General features: G+C 40.2%; 2 protein-coding genes and 1 long non-coding RNA gene across 8 annotated transcripts in view; all 3 read left to right on the top strand.

Moving 5' to 3' along the window:
* LOC119483661 (H(+)/Cl(-) exchange transporter 4) overlaps positions 1-19,834 on the top strand; it is a 46,621-nt gene that overhangs the window by 13,031 nt on the left and 13,756 nt on the right. The window lies entirely within an intron of this gene.
* Positions 45-2,686, top strand: LOC119483665. Its single transcript, XR_005205765.1, has 3 exons — positions 45-72; positions 985-1,186; positions 2,656-2,686. It is a non-coding gene; the product is annotated as an uncharacterized LOC119483665 (long non-coding RNA).
* LOC119483654 lies at positions 2,739-17,342 on the top strand. 6 transcript variants are annotated; one of them, XM_037762001.1, is made up of 16 exons: positions 2,739-3,098; positions 3,294-3,728; positions 3,883-5,491; positions 5,759-6,022; positions 7,320-7,751; positions 8,674-9,126; positions 10,340-10,786; positions 11,970-12,410; positions 12,749-13,012; positions 13,104-13,358; positions 13,455-13,700; positions 13,834-14,091; positions 15,041-15,334; positions 15,428-15,697; positions 16,129-16,212; positions 16,328-17,342. In XM_037762001.1, the coding sequence occupies exons 2-16, from the start codon at positions 3,341-3,343 to the stop codon at positions 16,392-16,394; spliced, it is 5,772 nt and encodes a 1,923-aa protein (XP_037617929.1). In that variant the 5' UTR covers positions 2,739-3,098; positions 3,294-3,340; the 3' UTR covers positions 16,395-17,342. The 6 variants fall into 6 exon arrangements, with proteins under 6 accessions (XP_037617929.1, XP_037617933.1, XP_037617931.1 ...); XM_037762005.1 differs by having other exon boundaries at positions 2,740-3,098; positions 8,674-8,712; positions 10,379-10,786; XM_037762003.1 differs by lacking the exon at positions 8,674-9,126 and having other exon boundaries at positions 2,740-3,098.

Here is a 19,834-nt window from a genome sequence, read left to right as displayed (position 1 = left end):
AACACACTAACACAGCAGGACCGCCCACTTGTCTAAAGGGAACACCTCCTCTGTGTGGACGTGCAAATATCTGTAAGTTTCATGATGCACAAAAATAGTTAGAATAGGAATTTATGTCACTAAAAACAATCTAGAAGATCACTGATACTTTAATTCACAGTATTGTCTGTTGGGGGGAAAAGTTTGACTCCATAGTAAAAGTACAGAAGAAACATTTATGTCATTTATAACAGTAAAGAGTGGCTTGTTGGACATACACATGTTGATTACTTCTTGTTGAATACTTCTTGGGACTAAATTGGCCACTTTTTAGTTTATAAAAGTATACTTTTAAGTGTACTTTTAAGTGTATGAATAGTAAACTTTGAGTACACAACTAGTTTACACCTACGTTTTATTTTGTACTGCAACTATACTATAAGTATACTGATAGTTTACTAGTTTTATACTTGTAGCCCACTTTAAGGTTTATGAAAGTACACTGTAAAGTATACTCTCAGTAAACTACTAGTTTCATAGTTTTTATACTGCAAGTACACTTTTAGCCCACTTTTTATCACAGACAGGGACTCAAGTCTATGACTCAAGAATACTGAATTATACTTACTGTAAGTATATCTCGATCAGAAGATTAAATACAAGTTGGCCTATAAGCCAAATATACTTAGACTTTTCTGTATTCTTGTCAGCATGAGCCAAGTATACTTAAGTATACTTTTGTTAAGTATATCTGATGAATACATAAAAAGTCAACTGAAAGTATACTCTCTTATTTTAGGTTTAAAGAAGTATACTAGTAGCACACTTGAATAAACCAACAGGAAGTGGTTGATTTCTTACATAAGAAACAGCATTTATTGAACTTTAAATGAATTTAGTCATTTAAAACACACAATATTAACTAAAGGATAACTTCTGTTTTAGATTGTAGTCCTGTTGTGAGTCTGGATTTCATCTCTCGGTTTGTGTCTTCTGGTCCAATAGTGGCATCTTGTGGATGTGAGAGCTCTTCTTCATACAGGATGTGTGCTTCTGCAGCTAAAGTGAAAGTAAGACAGACCAGGAAACGCTGAGACATTGTGCGTGAGGCTGGACTGTTGGATTTATGAAAACATCAACCTCCCAACACAGAGAGAAACCCACTAAACTTCACTGAAGGATAAGAAGCTGTCACTGTGCCATACAGGTAAGAACAAGGAAGAAGAGAAGAACAAAACAGTGCTTTAAGGTAGATTAAGAGGAAGAGACCATGCAGGCTTAACCCTTTGTTTCCACTTATCATTGTACAAAGACTTTAAAGGAAATATACCTGTGGATGATATGGTTATAAATAGGCCTCCAGTATCTTATTTCATTACTTTAGTAGCTCACCTATTTAAGATTTAGGACTTTTTCAGTTAACTAACATCCCAGCTCTTCCCAAAGTGCTTCTCACTATATGAAAGAAATATTCATGTCTGTTCAGACAGCATGGCAGAGCGTTAATCCACGATCAAAACTGTAAAATCACCCATGTCGTTAGTTTTGTGAAGGATATGTAAAAAAAAAAAAAAAATGGCATTAGGTGAATTTTGTTTGATGGCTTTTAATTTTGTTATTTCCTGTAAGTGTGGCTGGGTTTTATTTTGAAAGGAACAGTCGGATGTGACTTATACCCTTTTCACACCAATGACCAAGGTGTGACCAGGGTTAACCTACCCTGGTCCAACCCTCCTTTTGTCAATTCAAACCAAGCCAGTCAACCCGGGTTGAACCCTGGTCAGGACAATTCAGATACAACCTGGGTCAGACCCGGGAGCAATGCATACCAATGAGCTCAGGTGTTAGAAATGGATGGGGGGTTACACCTCTGGAGGATTACAGAGAGAGGAGATGATAGTGACATCATCAATTTGTGCAAAAACATCAAATGTCACAGAATGATGCATGTTTTTGGGATACAGTGTAAATATAGTACACACAGCATTTTAGCTTTATACAATGTTGAACTGTGTTGTATGTACGGAGATGAACGACAGATGGATATATACAACACGGATATATATATCATTTCTTTATGTCCAGCTCCGATGTTGGTTTAAATACGTTTTGAGGAACAAAACAATGAAATATTCCATTTTTAGGGGTAATTAAAGTAAATATGATCCTAGTTTGTACTAGTAACGGTTATGGGGAGCTTGTGACTAACTGTTATAGCATCTTAAACTATCTTAGCAACGTAGCTTGTTCGTTTTCAGGAGTAAGCAGTGAAGTTAGAGGTTCTTCCACCAAATAAATAAATACATACATAAGGACAAAATGAAACTTATTATAGTGCCTTCCATAAATATGGATGTATAAAAATACAATGCTGTGTAAATGTATAGTATTAATGTACTAATCACACCTAAAATGTTTAGTTGCATTGACAGAGACCCATGGAATAAATAATGTTGTATATTTGCAGCTTTATTAAAGAGAGCATTGTCCTGTACTGTCTTATTGTTGGTTGATGTTCAATACTAGTGTCCTTTTAAGAGAATAATAACTTTAAACAACGTTTTAGGTTGTTTTCTTCACCTGAAGAACATGCATAATAGGTGAAAGTACTTTTCCAGCCTCCAGTAGAGTCTCTGTAGAGTGACTCTATGGTATCTTTTGTTTTTCTGTCATCAGGTAAATCACCACCAAAGTTACTGAACAGCTGATGGAGTCTATCATCAGTGGAGACTTTGAGGCCTCTGTGTAAGTGTGATATACAGTCTGCATGTGTCTGTGTACGATGTGGTCTAGGAAAGTCATTATTGCTTGGTCGAGAAATGCTATTCAATAAATTACACATGCAGCATGATTTGACATTGATGCCAACTCTTCCTCCACTCCTGTTGTCTGCCCTGAATATATTTGATCTATTTTACATATCAGTCTGGCACACATTTCTTTAAGCGTGTTTCAGTTAAAGGCTCAGCATTGAGAACACGTCTGGGTTCAGCCAGGCCTTTTTCCTGTTCTGCAGACAGTATGAATGTAGTGTGGAGATAGATCTGGAAATATGAGACATGACTGTTTGGATTCCCTACCGTCTCATTTTGGGTCTCACATTCTTCAGAAGGACACAGGTATCCATGTTGAAATTGATAAAGACCATTAGAATCAATGTTAAACTGTTAAATGTTGCATCAGCTGCATGATGTTTAGACAATTCTGCAAAAACATTCCTGTTACTCTGAAAGATGTACGTAATAGTTAATACATCACAGGCAGAATAATTGTTGTAATTTACATTTTATTTAACCTTTTATTTGATTCCCCAGATCATTGAAGTTGGGTCTGTGTGCAGAACATACAGAAGTACGGACACATGGCTTGTTCAACACGGTCTGCCTTAAATTACGTCAAGGAGGCCAGAATTCACCTTGTGAATGGATTAAAAAATCACTCAGTGATTCTGGTCAACTTGAATCATATAAGAGTTTTGGGTAATGAGGAGGTCAGTGAAATAGAGGCAGAGAAAAATGACTTCAATAAAAGCAGAAAAATACTGGACTCTGTCATGAGAAAGGGTGAAGATGCCTGCTACGAGTTCCTCAGGATTATTTACACGACGAGGAAGAAGACCTTAGGGAGGACATCTCTCCCTAAGAGAAAGACTGTAGCTTCTATTGAGACCAAGGAGTTTGACCTGCACAACTGGATCAGCTGCTTTTCTTTCAAGGAAGACACACAAATGGATACAAACTACTTACAAGGTATTTTGATTGATAGTGTGATCAGCACCTTTGATGTGCTGATTTTATATAATGCATTTATTGTGTCTGTGCAAATATTGATCTATTATTTAGTGAAAGGTCTCAGCACTTAATTCATGGTGTATTTATTTACTCATTGTTATTTCTATTTTAGGAACAAGCCCGTGCTACCGATATCAGGCAAAGTTGAAGTCAAAAGCACAAAACATATCAAATCAGTTTTGGATGGCAAACAAAAATCTGTTTGATGAAAACAAGAAGAACAATCTGTCGTACATGTCACTTGTATTAGACACAGAAAAAAGGGGTAGTCTCTCTAAAGTAAAGAAATTTAAGAGCAAGAAAATCAAGAAGAGTCGATCTAAAAAGCTAAGAACATACATCCCTGAGGACAAAGCAGAAACGTCCCCCAGTGACCTGCTGAAAACAGATAAAAACATACTCTTGGTTGGTAAGCCTGGGATTGGAAAGACAGCACTCACTCACGAAATGTTGAAACTCTGGGCAGAAAGAGACAACAAGGACCTTGATTACATGTTTTACTTTGACATGAGAGAAACATCCCACATCATGAAGGCCCTGAGCTTGGAGGATCTTCTCTTCGGTGTGTTCAGTGAGCCAGATGAAGGCAAAGAAGAGGTCTTACAGGACATAAAGAACTCTGACAGTGTTACACTCATTTTTGATGGACTCACCGATCTGTCTGTCCACCCACCAGTGGTGCAGAGACTTGTAAAGAAGGACCTCCTACCTGATGCCAAGGTCATCGTGACTTGCAGACCTGATGACGAAGAAGAGTTTCTTTCTGCCGACTTTCTCAGAATGGAAGTCAAAGGCTTTAGTGAGCAGACCATAAAAACATACTTATCTGCAATGCTAGGCGACAAACAGAAGAATGTTTTGAGCAACGTGGAGCTGTTGACTCTTTGCCATGTCCCAATGTATGCACTGATGGTGGCTGCCTGCTCTTCATTTGAGACACCAGAAGACTCTCCACAGCCATGCAGTATAACTGAAATCTACATCAATATTGTTCGTCATTGCCTTCAAATAAACAGCAAAACAAAAATCAAAGATCTAAATTCCTTCATCAGCAACAAGAGAAATGAAATACTGTCTTTGGCTGAAGTTGCTTTTCATGCAACTGAAGAAAAGACTGTGAACTTGACTGAAAGTCCCTGTGAAGACAGCTGTGTCCTCTCCTTCCTGAAACAGCTTGTTATCAGAGTCGCCCCTACTGAGACAATAACCACACATGCATTTCTCCATTACACAATGCAGGAGTTTTTTGCAGCACTGTGGCTCTTGAAGAATCCAGATCAAATCAAGGATGTTTTTCAGCAATGCCTCACTGAGGAGAAGAAACACATGAAGCATCTGATCCCTTTCATGTGTAGGTTGTTGACTGACAAGAGCCCCAGTTTGATGAAGTGTCTGATACCAGCTGAGGAGCTCAAGAATATATCCAGCTGGTTCTTTGGGGAAATGATTTCCACATTTCTCAACAGTGAGCTGTTCAGTGTACTGTTCTTATGCCAGTGCATGTATGAGTCCCAGTGTCCTGAAGCATGCATCTACCTTCTGGACAAGCTGGACTACCATCTTGATCTCAGTGGAGAGAGTCTCCATTCATACCCTTGCTGTGCTGTGGCCTATGTGGTCAGTCAGTCGAAGGAGAGGAAGATAAGCCTGGACCTTGAGGACGTCACGGTATCAGAACAAGGAATGAGACGACTATTTGGATGTCTTGAAAACGTCCAATGGTATGAGTGAAAACGTGTTTTAAGTGTCAAATTACAGCTAAGGCTACAACACATCTAATTAAGTAGAATTTAATGTGTAACCACTAATTTCTATTTATAAATCCAAGATGTAATTAGGATGACAAATTAGAATAGGAATAGAATCAGAGAATAGAAGTAGTACTTTTGCAGTAGCTTCTTTGCCTTAACACTTTTTATACTTTACTATTTTCTACTCTATTACTTCTATAATGAGGAAATGATCTCTGGTTATTCTTCACATTATAGGTGTGACCCTCTGCCACAGCAGCTGTCGAAGATCTTGCTCCTCAGTGAAGGGCAGATGGACCACATGAGCTTACTTGACCTTGATGGAAATCAGTTGCACCTCCCAGTTGAGGGTAAAAAACAGCTGTTTGAAAGAGCAGTAAACATCATGCAGAAGATTACCACAAAGGTTAACGTCTGCCTCCACTGGGAAAGGGAAACTCCCGTCTGCCAGAATCTGTGCGAGTCTCTCTTGGAGGCTTTGCCACACATCAGCTCACTCAGGTATGTAGCTTTTGTTTTTGTGTGATGCTGATTCCACTTCCACAGACTTAAAGGCAGGGTGGGCCATCTCGAGACACTAGCAAGAGTACACTGGATTTTTAAAAAGACCAGTGTTGCCAACTCTTTTCCAATGAAAGTAGCTCGCAGCACAAGCTCCAAAAGTCCCTAAATCTAGAGAGAAAGTCACCAAGTCAGCAATGCTGACAGTCCGTCGCTTCAGGCCTCCATCCAGAGACACTCCCCAACTATTATCATTATGAACAGAAACATATCATAATGAACATGAATGGTGAACATGGCTGTTGTTAGTACTCACAGCTGGCATGCTAGCAGCTGTGGAAGACTCAGGTGATGTGCAATGAGTGCACGGGCAGAGTGCACGCAGGTAGATCGTTATCAGGATGTAATGAGAATAACGAAAAATTATTCTAAAATCTTTAAACTTTTATCATTTAGTAAAACCGTCAATGTTGAAATGAAAATCCTTATCTGAAGTCTTAACTGCATGCTGATATGTGGATCAGCAGAGAAAAGTAAACTTTGATGTATTTCTTATATCACTTATTGCAGCATTACAAATGCTAATTAATATTTATGAGTTTTTCAAGACCCCCCAAAATCCAAATGTTGTTGCCTCTGGGTGAACTCAGGTTTGTTTTGGCTCCCCAATAATTCAAAACACTGGCTAATGCATTAAAGCTGGTTGACTTTTAACACTCAGTGGTCAGCACCTCTAAAGACACAGTGGAATAGGTATAACAACCAGCATGTAAATAGGGTTAACCAGCAGTTTGTTTAGTCTGTTTTAAAGAAAGTCCTTCAATTGATGTCACAGCTTCTAACAGCCTCCATACACTGTGGGAATACTGCTGACACATATCATGTAAAAACTGCACAAATAGAAGAAGTACCAACCTCAGAGTTAAATTCCATTTCATACCTTTCTGTAAACATCTCCGATTTTAGATTTCAGCAGTTTAAAGTACTAAACCTGTTTAAAGTTGGGAGCTAGCAGAGTTCACATGGCTATGCAGTGATCAGGTTAGTCTGGAATCATAAACTACTAATAAAGTTAATTATTAAACTTCTGAACTTGCGTTGTCACCCAGATGATTTCCCCCTTTTTCTATAATACACTCTTTTCATAAACTCTGCTAAAGATGTAGAAAAATAAATATTGCAGTTGCACTTCATATCTAACATGAGCACAGTGTTAACACTGTATGTGTTTAGATTTTCATTTGATGAGGTTTTACAGTACATACACTGTCTGATACATCTGTTTGTTATCATGCAGCTTAAGGATGTCCTACAGAGATCCAGGATCACAGGACCAGAAGCAATGCCACGAGACACTGGAGAGGAACAAAAAGCAGCTGCTAATGGATTTATGCCTGAAAGCAGCACTTGACGAGGGAGGAAGCTCTCACAATGTAGTGAATAGGCTGCTCTCTTTGTTTTCTGTTAACACTGACTTAAACTCCATCCTTGATTTTTATCAACACGTCCAGAGTAGAGGGTTTTCAGGTGTCATTCCAAAACTGAGGTCACTTTTCCAGTCAGCTCCTGCAGTCTGGTTCATAGACCTCTCAAAGAGAAAGACCTCCATCCTCCTGGAAGTGCTGAAACTCCAACCAGAGAAGAAACCAGTGGTGCTGACAGGCTTCTCAGATGAAGAGAGTGAAGTGAGGAGTTTCCTACAGTGTCTGCCTTATATCTCACAGCTCAGGTAAGTCAGACAAATACAGTTTATTTAATAATATGTGGCTTCCTTCAGAAGAGGTTTGTTTAAAAAAATTCATCTTACAGTCGCCGGTGTTTCCAAAAGAGTAGATTGTTGTTCTCAAATGAACAACACAGTGTAGATAAAGATGAATACAATTTCTCAGTTCAGTTATTATTTAGTATCACAGCCCTCTACCTGTATGAGAATAATTAAATAATGTGAATAATAATAAGAACAACAACGCAGCCCTGCTAATACCTCCTCATACAGACATATAAACACATCATACACAAGTGAAAAACAAACTGCAGTTAAAACTGGTAATGGACTTTTAATGTCTCAGCAGCCTAAAAATAAACTGTAGAAACATAAAAAGAAATGACCAACAGTGAATTCTGCATTGATCTGCCTTTTGAACTGAAGACTGGAGGGAACTTTACTGACTGTGATGAAAACTCTACCAACTGTATAGAGAGCAGCAGATTGTGAATTCAGACATCTGATTCATCATCACTGACAGATGTAATGTAGCATAACTGTAATTTACACGTCTGTGATCTCAGGAGCAAAGTGAAGCATTGCATGATGGGATTTTCTGTAACTGTTGTACATGATAGTGACTCTAGATTTTCTTCTTCCACTATGTATATTTATATATTGTGAATATATTTAACATTTTAAACTCACACACAGTAAAATGACATAAAGGGAACATCACCACTAGGAAGCTAATATGCAGTGATTTCACACACAGGATTAGTGTTTGTGTTGTGAGTCAGTACAAGTCAGAAAATGATGTTCAGTCAAGATGTCATTAGATTTTATACAGGACAGGCATGTACAAGATGGAGTCCATCAGTAGTGTGTTGTTGTGTTTATGCAGCTGAGATCAGATCATCACTAAATGTTTCCTTTATTATTTCAGTTTTGATCCTCGATGGTCACATCATTCAAAACGAGTCAGGTTCTTTGTGAATCTGTTCTGTGCAGCAGCAGAGAGAGAACAGCAGACAGGAGAGAAGATACTAGAGCTGCTATCATCAGTGTGCAGATACACAACATTCCCTTTAAATGAGAGATACATGTTTTATGATGAAGATGACGAGGTATATCAGTGTGATGTCCTGCTGGATCTGTACTCCCACCTGAAGGACTATGAGACTAGAACAGGCCTGAGTGTCCTTCCATCATTACAGTCAGTTTTCCAGTCAGCTCCTGCAGTCTGGCTCATAAACCTCTCAGAGAGAAAGACCTCCATCCTCCTGGAAGTGCTGAAACTCCAACCAGAGAAGAAACCAGTGGAGCTGACAGGCTGGTCAGATGAAGAGAGTGAAGTGAGGAGTTTCCTACAGTGTCTGCCTTATATCTCACAGCTCAGGTAAATGAATTGTTCTTCACATGACTTCAGTGTACATTTGTGGAGTTGAGTTCTTACATCTACAGTAACTCACTGTTGCTTTTAACAATATTTGGTGTCCTGATTATTGTTGATTTCTTTGATTTATTAATAATTCTGGATTCAATAAGTAGAAAGGAGCAGTATTTTCATGCTCTTACTCCAGTGCACTGTGTGCCAAACCACTCACTCTTGTTTTTAGTCCTCTGACTTGTAATATGAAACCTAACTGGAAGTTAAGCTAACTAGTCTTAATGAAGGTCACTGTCTGACCGACCCAGTGAAGCAGAGGAAAGAGTGTGGGAGTACACAGCTTCTTATTTGAAATATTGAACTGCAACTATTTGGAAACATGTCACAGTCTTCTGCCTGTGTGAGAATAAAGAAATGATGTGAATAACAATAAGAAGAACAACACAGCTCTGCTAAAACCTCCTCAGACAGACATAAAAGCACATCATACTAAAATGAAACAACCTGCAGTTAAAACTGGTATTGTCTTTTATGTATTTATATATATATATATATATATATATATATATCAGCAGCTTAAAAATATACAGTTGAAATATAAAAACAAATATTGTTGCCACTGATAAAATAAGTAGCATCTCCTTCAATTTAATTTCACAGCAACTAATAAAAGAAATGACCAACAGTGAATGCTGCATTGATCTGCCTTTTGAACTGAAGACTGGAGTGAACTTTACTGACTGTGATGAAAACTCTACCAACTGTATAGAGAGCAGCAGATTGTGAATTCAGACATCTGATTCATCATCACTGACAGATGTAATGTAGCATAACTGTAATTTACACGTCTGTGATCTCAGGAGCAAAGTGAAGCATTGCATGATGGGATTTTCTGTAACTGTTGTACATGATAGTGACTCTAGATTTTCTTCTTCCACTATGTATATTTATATATTGTGAATATATTTAACATTTTAAAGTCATACACAGTAAAATGACATAAAGGGAACATCACCACTAGGAAGCTAATATGCAGTGATTTCACACACAGGATTAGTGTTTGTGTTGTGAGTCAGTACAAGTCAGAAAATGATGTTCAGTCAAGATGTAATTAGATTTTATACAGGACAGGCATGTACAAGATGGAGTCCATCAGTAGTGTGTTGTTGTGTTTATGCAGCTGAGATCAGATCATCACTAAATGTTTCCTTTATTATTTCAGGTTTCATCCTTGGTGGTCACATCGTTCAGAAGTAGTCAGGTTCTTTGTGAATCTGTTCTGTGCAGCAGCAGAGAGAGAACAGCAGACAGGAGAGAAGATACTGGAGCTGCTATCATCAGTGTGCAGATACAAAACATTCCCTTTTAATGAGAGATACAGGGATTATGATGCTCACAAATATCAGTGTGATGTCCTGCTGGATCTGTCCTCCCACCTGAACGACTATGAGACTAAAACAGGCCTGAGTGTCCTTCCATCATTACAGTCAGTTTTCCAGTCAGATCCTGCAGTCTGGTTCATAGACCTCTCAAAGAGAAAGACCTCCATCCTCCTGGAAGTGCTGAAACTCCAACCAGAGAAGAAACCAGTGGAGCTGAGAGGCTGCTCAGATGAAGAGAGTGAAGGGAGGAGTTTCCTACAGTGTCTGCCTTATATCTCACAGCTCAGGTAAATGAATTGTTCTTCACATGACTTCAGTGTACATTTGTGGAGTTGAGTTCTTACATCTACAGTAACTCACTGTTGCTTTTAACAATATTTGGTGTCATGATTATTGTTGATTTCTTTTATTGATTAATAATTCTGGATTCAATAAGTAGAAAGGAGCAGTATGTTCATGCTCTTACTCCAGTGCACTGTGTGCCAAACCACTCACTCTTGTTTTTAGTCCTCTGACTTGTAATATGAAACCTAACTGGAAGTTAAGCTAACTAGTCTTAATGAAGGTCACTGTCTGACCGACCCAGTGAAGCAGAGGAAAGAGTGTGGGAGTACACAGCTTCTTATTTGAAATATTGAACTGCAACTATTTGGAAACATGTCACAGTCTTCTGCCTGTGTGAGAATAAAGAAATGATGTGAATAACAATAAGAAGAACAACACAGCTCTGCTAAAACCTCCTCAGACAGACATAAAAGCACATCATACTAAAATGAAACAACCTGCAGTTAAAACTGGTATTGTCTTTTTTAATATCTCAGCAGCTTAAAAATATACAGTTGAAATATAAAAACAAATATTGTTCCACTGATAAAATAAGTAGCATCTCCTTCAATTTAATTTCACAGCAACTAATAAAAGAAAGGACCAACAGTGAATGCTGCATTGATCTGCCTTTTGAACTGAAGACTGGAGGGAACTTTACTGACTGTGATGAAAACTCTACCAACTGTATAGAGAGCAGCAGATTGTGAATTCAGACATCTGATTCATCATCACTGACAGATGTAATGTAGCATAACTGTAATTTACACGTCTGTGATCTCAGGAGCAAAGTGAAGCATTGCATGATGGGATTTTCTGTAACTGTTGTACATGATAGTGACTCTAGATTTTCTTCTTCCACTATGTATATTTATATATTGTGAATATATTTAACATTTTAAAGTCATACACAGTAAAATTACATAAAGGGAACATCACCACTAGGAAGCTAATATGCAGTGATTTCACACACAGGATTAGTGTTTGTGTTGTGAGTCAGTACAAGTCAGAAAATGATGTTCAGTCAAGATGTAATTAGATTTTATACAGGACAGGCATGTACAAGATGGAGTCCATCAGTAGTGTGTTGTTGTGTTTATGCAGCTGAGATCAGATCATCACTAAATGTTTCCTTTATTATTTCAGTTTTCCTCCTTGGTGGTCAGATGATCATTCAAAACCAGTCAGGTTCTTTGTGAATCTGTTCTGTGCAGCAGCAGAGAGAGAACAGCAGACAGGAGAGAAGATACTGGAGCTGCTATCATCAGTGTGCAGATACAAAACATTCCCTCTTAATGTCGACTATAATGACGAGGAATATCGGTGTGATTTCCTGCTGGATCTGTACTCCCACCTGAAGGACTATGAGACTAAAACAGGCCTGAGTGTCCTTCCATCATTACAGTCAGTTTTCCAGTCAGCTCCTGCAGTCTGGTTCATGGACCTCTCAGAGAGAAAGACCTCCATCCTCCTGGAAGTGCTGAAACTCCAACCAGAGAAGAAACCAGTGGAGCTGAGAGGCTGCTCAGATGAAGAGAGTGAAGTGAGGAGTTTCCTACAGTGTCTGCCTTATATCTCACAGCTCAGGTAAATCAGACAAATATAGTTTATTTAATTATACTGTATATTTATTTCAGAAGAGGTTCGTCAAAGATCCAGCTCATAATCACCAGTGTTTTGTCAAAAGTGAACTCATCATTTCAGTTACATAAACATAATGTAGATAAAGATGAATGCTATTGTTCAGTTCAGTAATTATTTATTAATACGCAGTATTTTAATATAGTGTGACATCACAACTAAAACTTCATCCTACTGTTTGTGTGTTCTCTAAATTCCACCCTTGATGAAAGACGTTGTACATAACATGGTTTGTAATGCAGTGTGTCTTTACCTTTGCTGTTTTCCACATTGTCGTGTTCCAGCTGTGATCCAGAGTTCTTCCAGAGAGTGTGTTCATGCATCTCTGTGAGATCCAGAGAGGAGGCCGAGCAGCTGTCCTCTCTGCTGCAGCTGCTGGGGTTCACCCTGCTGTTAACAGGAGAGTTACCCAGGACAAGCTGCCGCTCTGTGGGGACAGTTCTCAGACATTGTGGCTCTGATGTGGATCTCATCCTCACACCCAGAAAGATGTCTTTCAGAGGAGTCTTCCTCCTCTTTAGACGAACAACACAACTACACAGTCTGAGGTACGCACTTACTTAATAGAATTACTGGCTTTTGTTCTTGTGACACCATCTTCTCCAGTTAGTTATGTCACGGCTGCTCTTTTATTTTCAGGCTTTCTAACGGCATGGCCTTGCTACTGTGTCGATGGGTAAGAAGAGAGAGAGAGAACTGTCGGGTGACTATTGAAGAGCTTTCTCTCTCTCCTCAGACGGCCCCACCATCACTAAGAGTACTGTTGAAGCTTGTCAGTAGTTTGGCGTCCCTGCTGAGATACTGGACAGTCAGTCGGTTAGACCTGACTGAGTTCTGTGTTCCTGTTCAGGGTCTCATTCCACTGCTGCTGCATGATGGCCCTCTAACAATCAAGTACAAGTGTTTCCTGAGCCTCATAAACACACTAATGAATCTAAATGTGGTAATAATTGACTGTTCTAACATATATTCATACATTTCTATCTGCAGACTGAGTAAGAAGACTTTCCATCAGCTACTCTCCCTCCTTTATGAAGTCCAGGACAAGGACTTGACCTGGTCCTTCTTGAGTAAGGTAGGTGGAGACCTGACCTCCTGCTGTCTGAACTGGGAGCTTCTTCACTATCTGCTGCAGTCATCAGCTCAGACCTTCACCGTGAACGTGAGGAAGAACAGCTTCTTACAGGGGAGCATCGCACGTCTGCTTCCCTTTCTGGACAGGATTGTGTTTAAAAGGTGATCAATTCATTTTGTTACATTTTACCAGATACAGACATGCAGTTTATCTTTTTGAATCACTTCCACATGTGTTGTTGAGGCTTGTTTTCACTAAACAAAGTGTCCTGGTGAATACACTTAATGCTTTCAGACCCTGTCCCAGCTTTGTGTTGACCGCCATCAGAGAGATCTATAGAGCTGGAGCTGGTCCCATTATACCCAGTTTACTGAGGTCATTGGATCATGTGATCAGCCTGACCTGCAGAGAGATGGACTCGGTGGACTGTGCCGCTCTGCTCTTCACCCTCAAACACAGTGACAGAGTTAAACTGGACCTCCTGTGGACCTCCATCCCAGCAGGGGAAATAGAGTCCATCCTCTTTATGCTGGACAAAGTTTCTCAACTCAGGTCAGACAGTAGTGATGGTGTCTCAATGCTGTAGCTGTATCAGTACGCCCCACCACACAGGATATACTTCACCTATCCCTGGAAAACATGTATTAATGTATACATGACATCACAGGATCATTCAGGTTCATTACACATCGGTTCTTAGTAGTTTTGTCCATCATTCTATCAGTAATAATCACATCATACTCACCAAGATCTGTGAGCACGGTGCTGAAAACAAGTCTGATCAGGAATCACATGAGCGATCACACAGGTTGGAAACAAACCAACAGCTTTTCCAGATCCTCTAAACCACTTTATGTGGAGGACACACTGAAAGTGATGAAAGAAGATGTCAGTAATGATCCCTCAGAGGAAACTCCAGTCAGTACAGTGGGACCAAGCTGAAGCAGGAAGCTGGTCTTTAAACTGTGATGCTGACTGTTTGTGTCATAAATCTACTGTTTAGTGTCTCTTTAACACAAGTAGGAGGTTTGTTTCCAACCTGTCTGACCGCTTCTGTTTCTCGACCAATCAGAATGCTTATCAGTGATGTCACCGTGTTCCCGGATCTTAGCTATTAACGTGATGGGCTCTATGCTATTATTACTGGTAGAAATGAAGGACACAACTACGATAAGTTGCAGTTTGGAGGATGACCTTTGACCTGCAGCCTCTACTATAGTCAGACGTCATATTCACATTTTAACAACCTTCTTTTTTTTTACTTTGAGCACAAAATTAAGTTATTTGGCAAACAGTGTGGCTAATCAAGTTAGTCATGAAATGACTCAAATAAATATGAAATATAGAAATGCCAAGATAAACTGGAGGGGGCTTTAATTAATATTATTGTATTTAATAGTTTTTGTTTGGAGTAAATGTGAATCTGCAGATCATATTGGTGACTGATCAATGAAACCACATGGTTATATTAGTTTAATCTATAGATGAATTCTCCTCCCAGTGTTGACAGGAATCAGCTGCTGAGGTTGGTCCACTGCTGTGCTGCCTCTGAGGCCCAGCAGGGGGCAGCAGTCAGCCTGCTCAGGACTGTGCAGCACAGGCTGGATCTGTCCTGCTCCTCCTGTGTGGATCTGGATCAGAGGGACACTCTCCGTCTGACTGGTGACGACTGCAGGGCCGTCTCCACCATCCTGAGACGCAGCAGCCGGGACACGCAGCTCATCCTTCAGGACTGTGAGGTGGAGGACGGCGGACTGGACCTGCTGTTTCCTGTCCTCGACAGAGTCCGCCTCAGGTGGGAAAGACCACAACATGACTGAAACCTGAGAAGAAGCTTGTTTTCATTCATGTTTCTGCAGCGTAACGGTCTTCTCTCTGCTCTGTTTAGAGCCAGTAAAGCTGTCCTCCTCCAGCTGCTGTCCCTGGTTCCTGTGAACAGTGAGAGGGACACAGTGAGACGGGCAGTGTCCCTCTGCAGAGCCCTGGATGGAGAGCTGGACCTCAGTCACACCACACTGGATCAGAGGGTCTGTGGAGCTTTGGCCTCGATGCTGGACTCCTCTGAAGAGCTGACAGAGCTGGACCTCAGTCACTGTCAGCTCACTGACCAGCTGCTGCTCACACTCAGCTCACATCTGCACAAAGTACAAGTCCTGGAGTGAGTGGCAAACTGTAAATGTCTTCATGTGCCTAGAACCCATCTAATGCAGTGTTGTCTATATATAGATATACCACAGCAACAGGTGGAGTCTGTGTGAGGTTCAAAAAGAGCCAGTAATGTCAGCTCCTCACAGTTTAATGAGCTGAGAGGTTGGGCTGCACAATTAATCATCAAATATTCATCATGATTTTGGCTTCCCACAATTACATGAATTCATTTATTATCATGATTTATTTATTTTTTAAGTTTTTTTAATGGCAGAATCGATTTATTCTCTTCATTTGAGTCTGTGTGGAAGTAGAAGGAAGTTAAAGCTTTTATTGTTGTAGTCTGAGTCACCTCTACGGCCTCCAGCAGCAGCCGGCTGATCTGATATCATGTACTGTAATAAATGTTCCTCTGTGTCTCTGTTTGTGTTCATGTTCCAGTCTGAGTCACAATAACATCACCAATGCTTCAACTGGCGCGTTGCTCCAGCTGGTCTCCACCAACCCCTCCATTGACACCGTGCGGTGAGCATCCATTCATTAGTGCACCAGCTGTGCTCATCGGCTGACATCACTTCAATGATTCACATGTTATTCTGGCTGAGTGACGTCTGCTCTCTCTGCTTCGCTGTTTTTCTAGACTCTTCAGGAACAACATTGTGGACACAACGTCCTTTAAGAAGGACAAGAAGTTTGAAATATGGTGAAGCGGTCGTCAGTGTGGTGTTTTCTGTCTGATGACCATTAGATGAAAATGTTAGTGTAGTGCAACTACTAATACTGTGTTTGAGGTGGTCTGTTCACATGGAGGTCAAGAGCAGCCAGGGCCTCGTTTCAGGTCTCAGCTTTAACAAAGCCTGAACTCTGAGTGGACTCATCCTGAGGAGGGAAACTCAGAACAGCTGATCAGAGTCCGATCAATCTACTCTGAGCCATCATCAATAGAGCTCTGATACCACGATTCACCATGGCAACATGGCCTCCGTTTTAATCCAGTCAACGTAGAGATATTAGTACATGTATATGCTGACTGCGCACATTTATCTTTAAAAAAGTCAGAGCTGGGAGAAGTGTCAATAACACATTAAAGTTTAATTCAGTGTTGTCCATTGTTGTCCATCCTCCGCTAATTAATTAATCCTCCGCTTCGATGCGCGCTGAATGAAGGAGGAAATAAAGCAGCGTGTCTGGCTCTGTAACAGGGAGCAGGTCGAGTTACCGTGGCGACTGACTCTGTTACCATGGTAACTGACCCAGAGTTTAAGTTATCTCTCTTTCTGGAAGGGAAAATCCAGAGTTTACATCATCTCAGGTTTAACTAACTCAAAGTTTTTACTAATCCTCTTTCTCTTTCTGAAACAGAGCTCAGCAGTGTTTGATGATAATCATCTGGAGATCATGACTCCTCTCTTGTTCTGGAGGTGCTGTAGATTATTATTTTATGCTGCTCATATTTAGCATTGACAGCCTGAGATAATGTTCTGTTGGGATAATTCATATTTTTGTATTTTGTGGTAACTATGAATGTTTAGTTCATAAAACATGTTTGATACGTTGAGATGACAGTGAATTATCTCAAGGGAATGATCTTGAAATGTAAATATGAGTGTCTGTTCCTTCTCTTTTCCTCATTAAAATACCTCGTTTACTGTAAACTGCAGTAATCAGTGTTTTCTTGACTTGTGGTTGCATAGAATACAAGATGAGTTCACCAGCTGAGTGACCCAATTTAGTATTTTCTGGAAATCCAATAACTGTTCTAAAATACTGTGAAATGTACAGCTGTAAATATGCTCAATAAATACTCGGTATTTATTGATATCTGATATTTATCAGTCCAACGCCTGTAGCCTGGCAAGAATACTGGGACTTAAGTGACCCAGGGAGACATCTGTACAGTATTCAGAAACATGTAGGAGCCCAAAGGGAAGAGATGGTCATTACCCGTCTGAGAATAGGACATACAGGATTAAACCAAACACTCCAGAGAATAGGCAAGCACCAAACTGGACTATGCACGCACTGTAATAAACCAGAAACTGTCAAGCATATTCTTATAGAGTGCAACAAATATGACAAAGAAAGAAGGGAATTGCTATCAGGAGTAGATGATGGAAATATTACAATCTGCTAGGAAAGACGTTTAAGAAAGTACACAACCTTCTAATTAATTACTGAAGGGCAACAGGAATAATGGAGAGTTGTGAACAGGTGAGTTGTGAACAGGTGAGCTGTGAACAGGTGAGTTGTGAACACGTGAGTTGTGAACACGTGAGTTGTGAACAGGTGAGTTGTGAACAGGTGCATTGTGAACAGGTGCATTGTGGAAAGGACGGTGGTTTGACAGAGTTCAGAGGAAAGTGGGAGAAATGAGGTGTGTAGGAAGGAACAGGAGAGATGAGACAATCCTATCAAGACTTAGATTAGACACACTGGACTAAACAGCACACTATTTAAAACAGGTAAACATGACTCAGGTAGATGTGATTACTGTGGACAAGAGGAAACGGTGGAGCATGTTGTGTTGCATTGTGGGAGATATGAGGAAGAAAGGCCTCAAAGAGATTAAAGTACACTTTGATTTAATGGATATTCTACAAAAGAACTCACTAGATGAGTGTTATAGAACATTAGTTCAGTATCTTAGACAAATTAATATGATTGGGAAAATATGAGGTTGTTTGTTTTCTTTTCTTTTCTTTATTTTTTGGGCTATAGTAATTATTAGCCAGAATGATCCACACTCCAGACCAGCTGGTGGCGGTAATGCACCAAATCATTGTTTGCCAATAAACCTTAAAGAAGGAGGAGAAGAAGGAGAAGGTGCATTGTGGGAAGCAGTCTCTGACGCTGTCTGTTTATTTCTTGACATCTAACAACACTTTATTCTCTCTCTATATATATCTCTATATATCTATATATAGAGATATATATCTATATATCAGCTCCAATGATCAACAAGGAAGACATTCAATAAGGTCTGAATTCAATAGAAACATTCTCCAGCAGAGACCGTCAGGACGGACTGAAACATGATGGAGGCTGGAGAAGGTAAGAGACCACTTTATCTACAATAACACCCTAATCCGAACTCAGCTATATATATAGATATATAGATATATAAATATATATATAACTCAGCTAGAGGAGAGGATGGTAACTATGGTAACTCAGCTAGAGGAGAGGATGGTAACTCAGCTAGAGGAGAGGATGGTAACTCAGCTAGAGGAGAGGATGGTAACTCAGCTAGAGGAGAGGATGGTAACTATGGTAACTCAGCTAGAGGAGAGGATGTTAACTCAGCTAGAGGAGAGGATGGTAACTATGGTAACTCAGCTAGAGGAGAGGATGGTAACTCAGCTAGAGGAGAGGATGTTAACTCAGCTAGAGGAGAGGATGGTAACTATGGTAACTCAGCTAGAGGAGAGGATGGTAACTCAGCTAGAGGAGAGGATGTTAACTCAGCTAGAGGAGAGGATGGTAACTATGGTAACTCAGCTAGAGGAGAGGATGTTAACTCAGCTAGAGGAGAGGATGGTAACTATGGTAACTCAGCTAGAGGAGAGGATGGTAACTCAGCTAGAGGAGAGGATGTTAACTATGGTAACTCAGCTAGAGGAGAGGATGGTAACTATGGTAACTTATCTAGAGGTGAAGATGCTAACTCAGCTAGAGGAGAGGATGTTAACTCAGCTAGAGGAGAGGATGGTAACTCAGCTAGAGGAGAGGATGGTAACTATGGTAACTCAGCTAGAGGAGAGGATGGTAACTCAGCTAGAGGAGAGGATGTTAACTCAGCTAGAGGAGAGGATGGTAACTATGGTAACTCAGCTAGAGGAGAGGATGTTAACTCAACTAGAGGAGAGGATGGTAACTATGGTAACTCAGCTAGAGGAGAGGATGGTAACTCAGCTAGAGGAGAGGATGTTAACTATGGTAACTCAGCTAGAGGAGAGGATGGTAACTATGGTAACTTATCTAGAGGTGAAGATGCTAACTCAGCTAGAGGAGAGGATGTTAACTCAGCTAGAGGAGAGGATGGTAACTATGGTAACTCAGCTAGAGGAGAGGATGGTAACTCAGCTAGAGGAGAGGATGTTAACTCAGCTAGAGGAGAGGATGGTAACTATGGTAACTCAGCTAGAGG

This window comes from Sebastes umbrosus, chromosome 24 (genome assembly GCF_015220745.1).
Source record: "Sebastes umbrosus isolate fSebUmb1 chromosome 24, fSebUmb1.pri, whole genome shotgun sequence".
Classification (NCBI taxonomy): domain Eukaryota; kingdom Metazoa; phylum Chordata; class Actinopteri; order Perciformes; family Sebastidae; genus Sebastes; species Sebastes umbrosus.
This window is presented reverse-complemented; position numbering and strand designations above follow the sequence as displayed.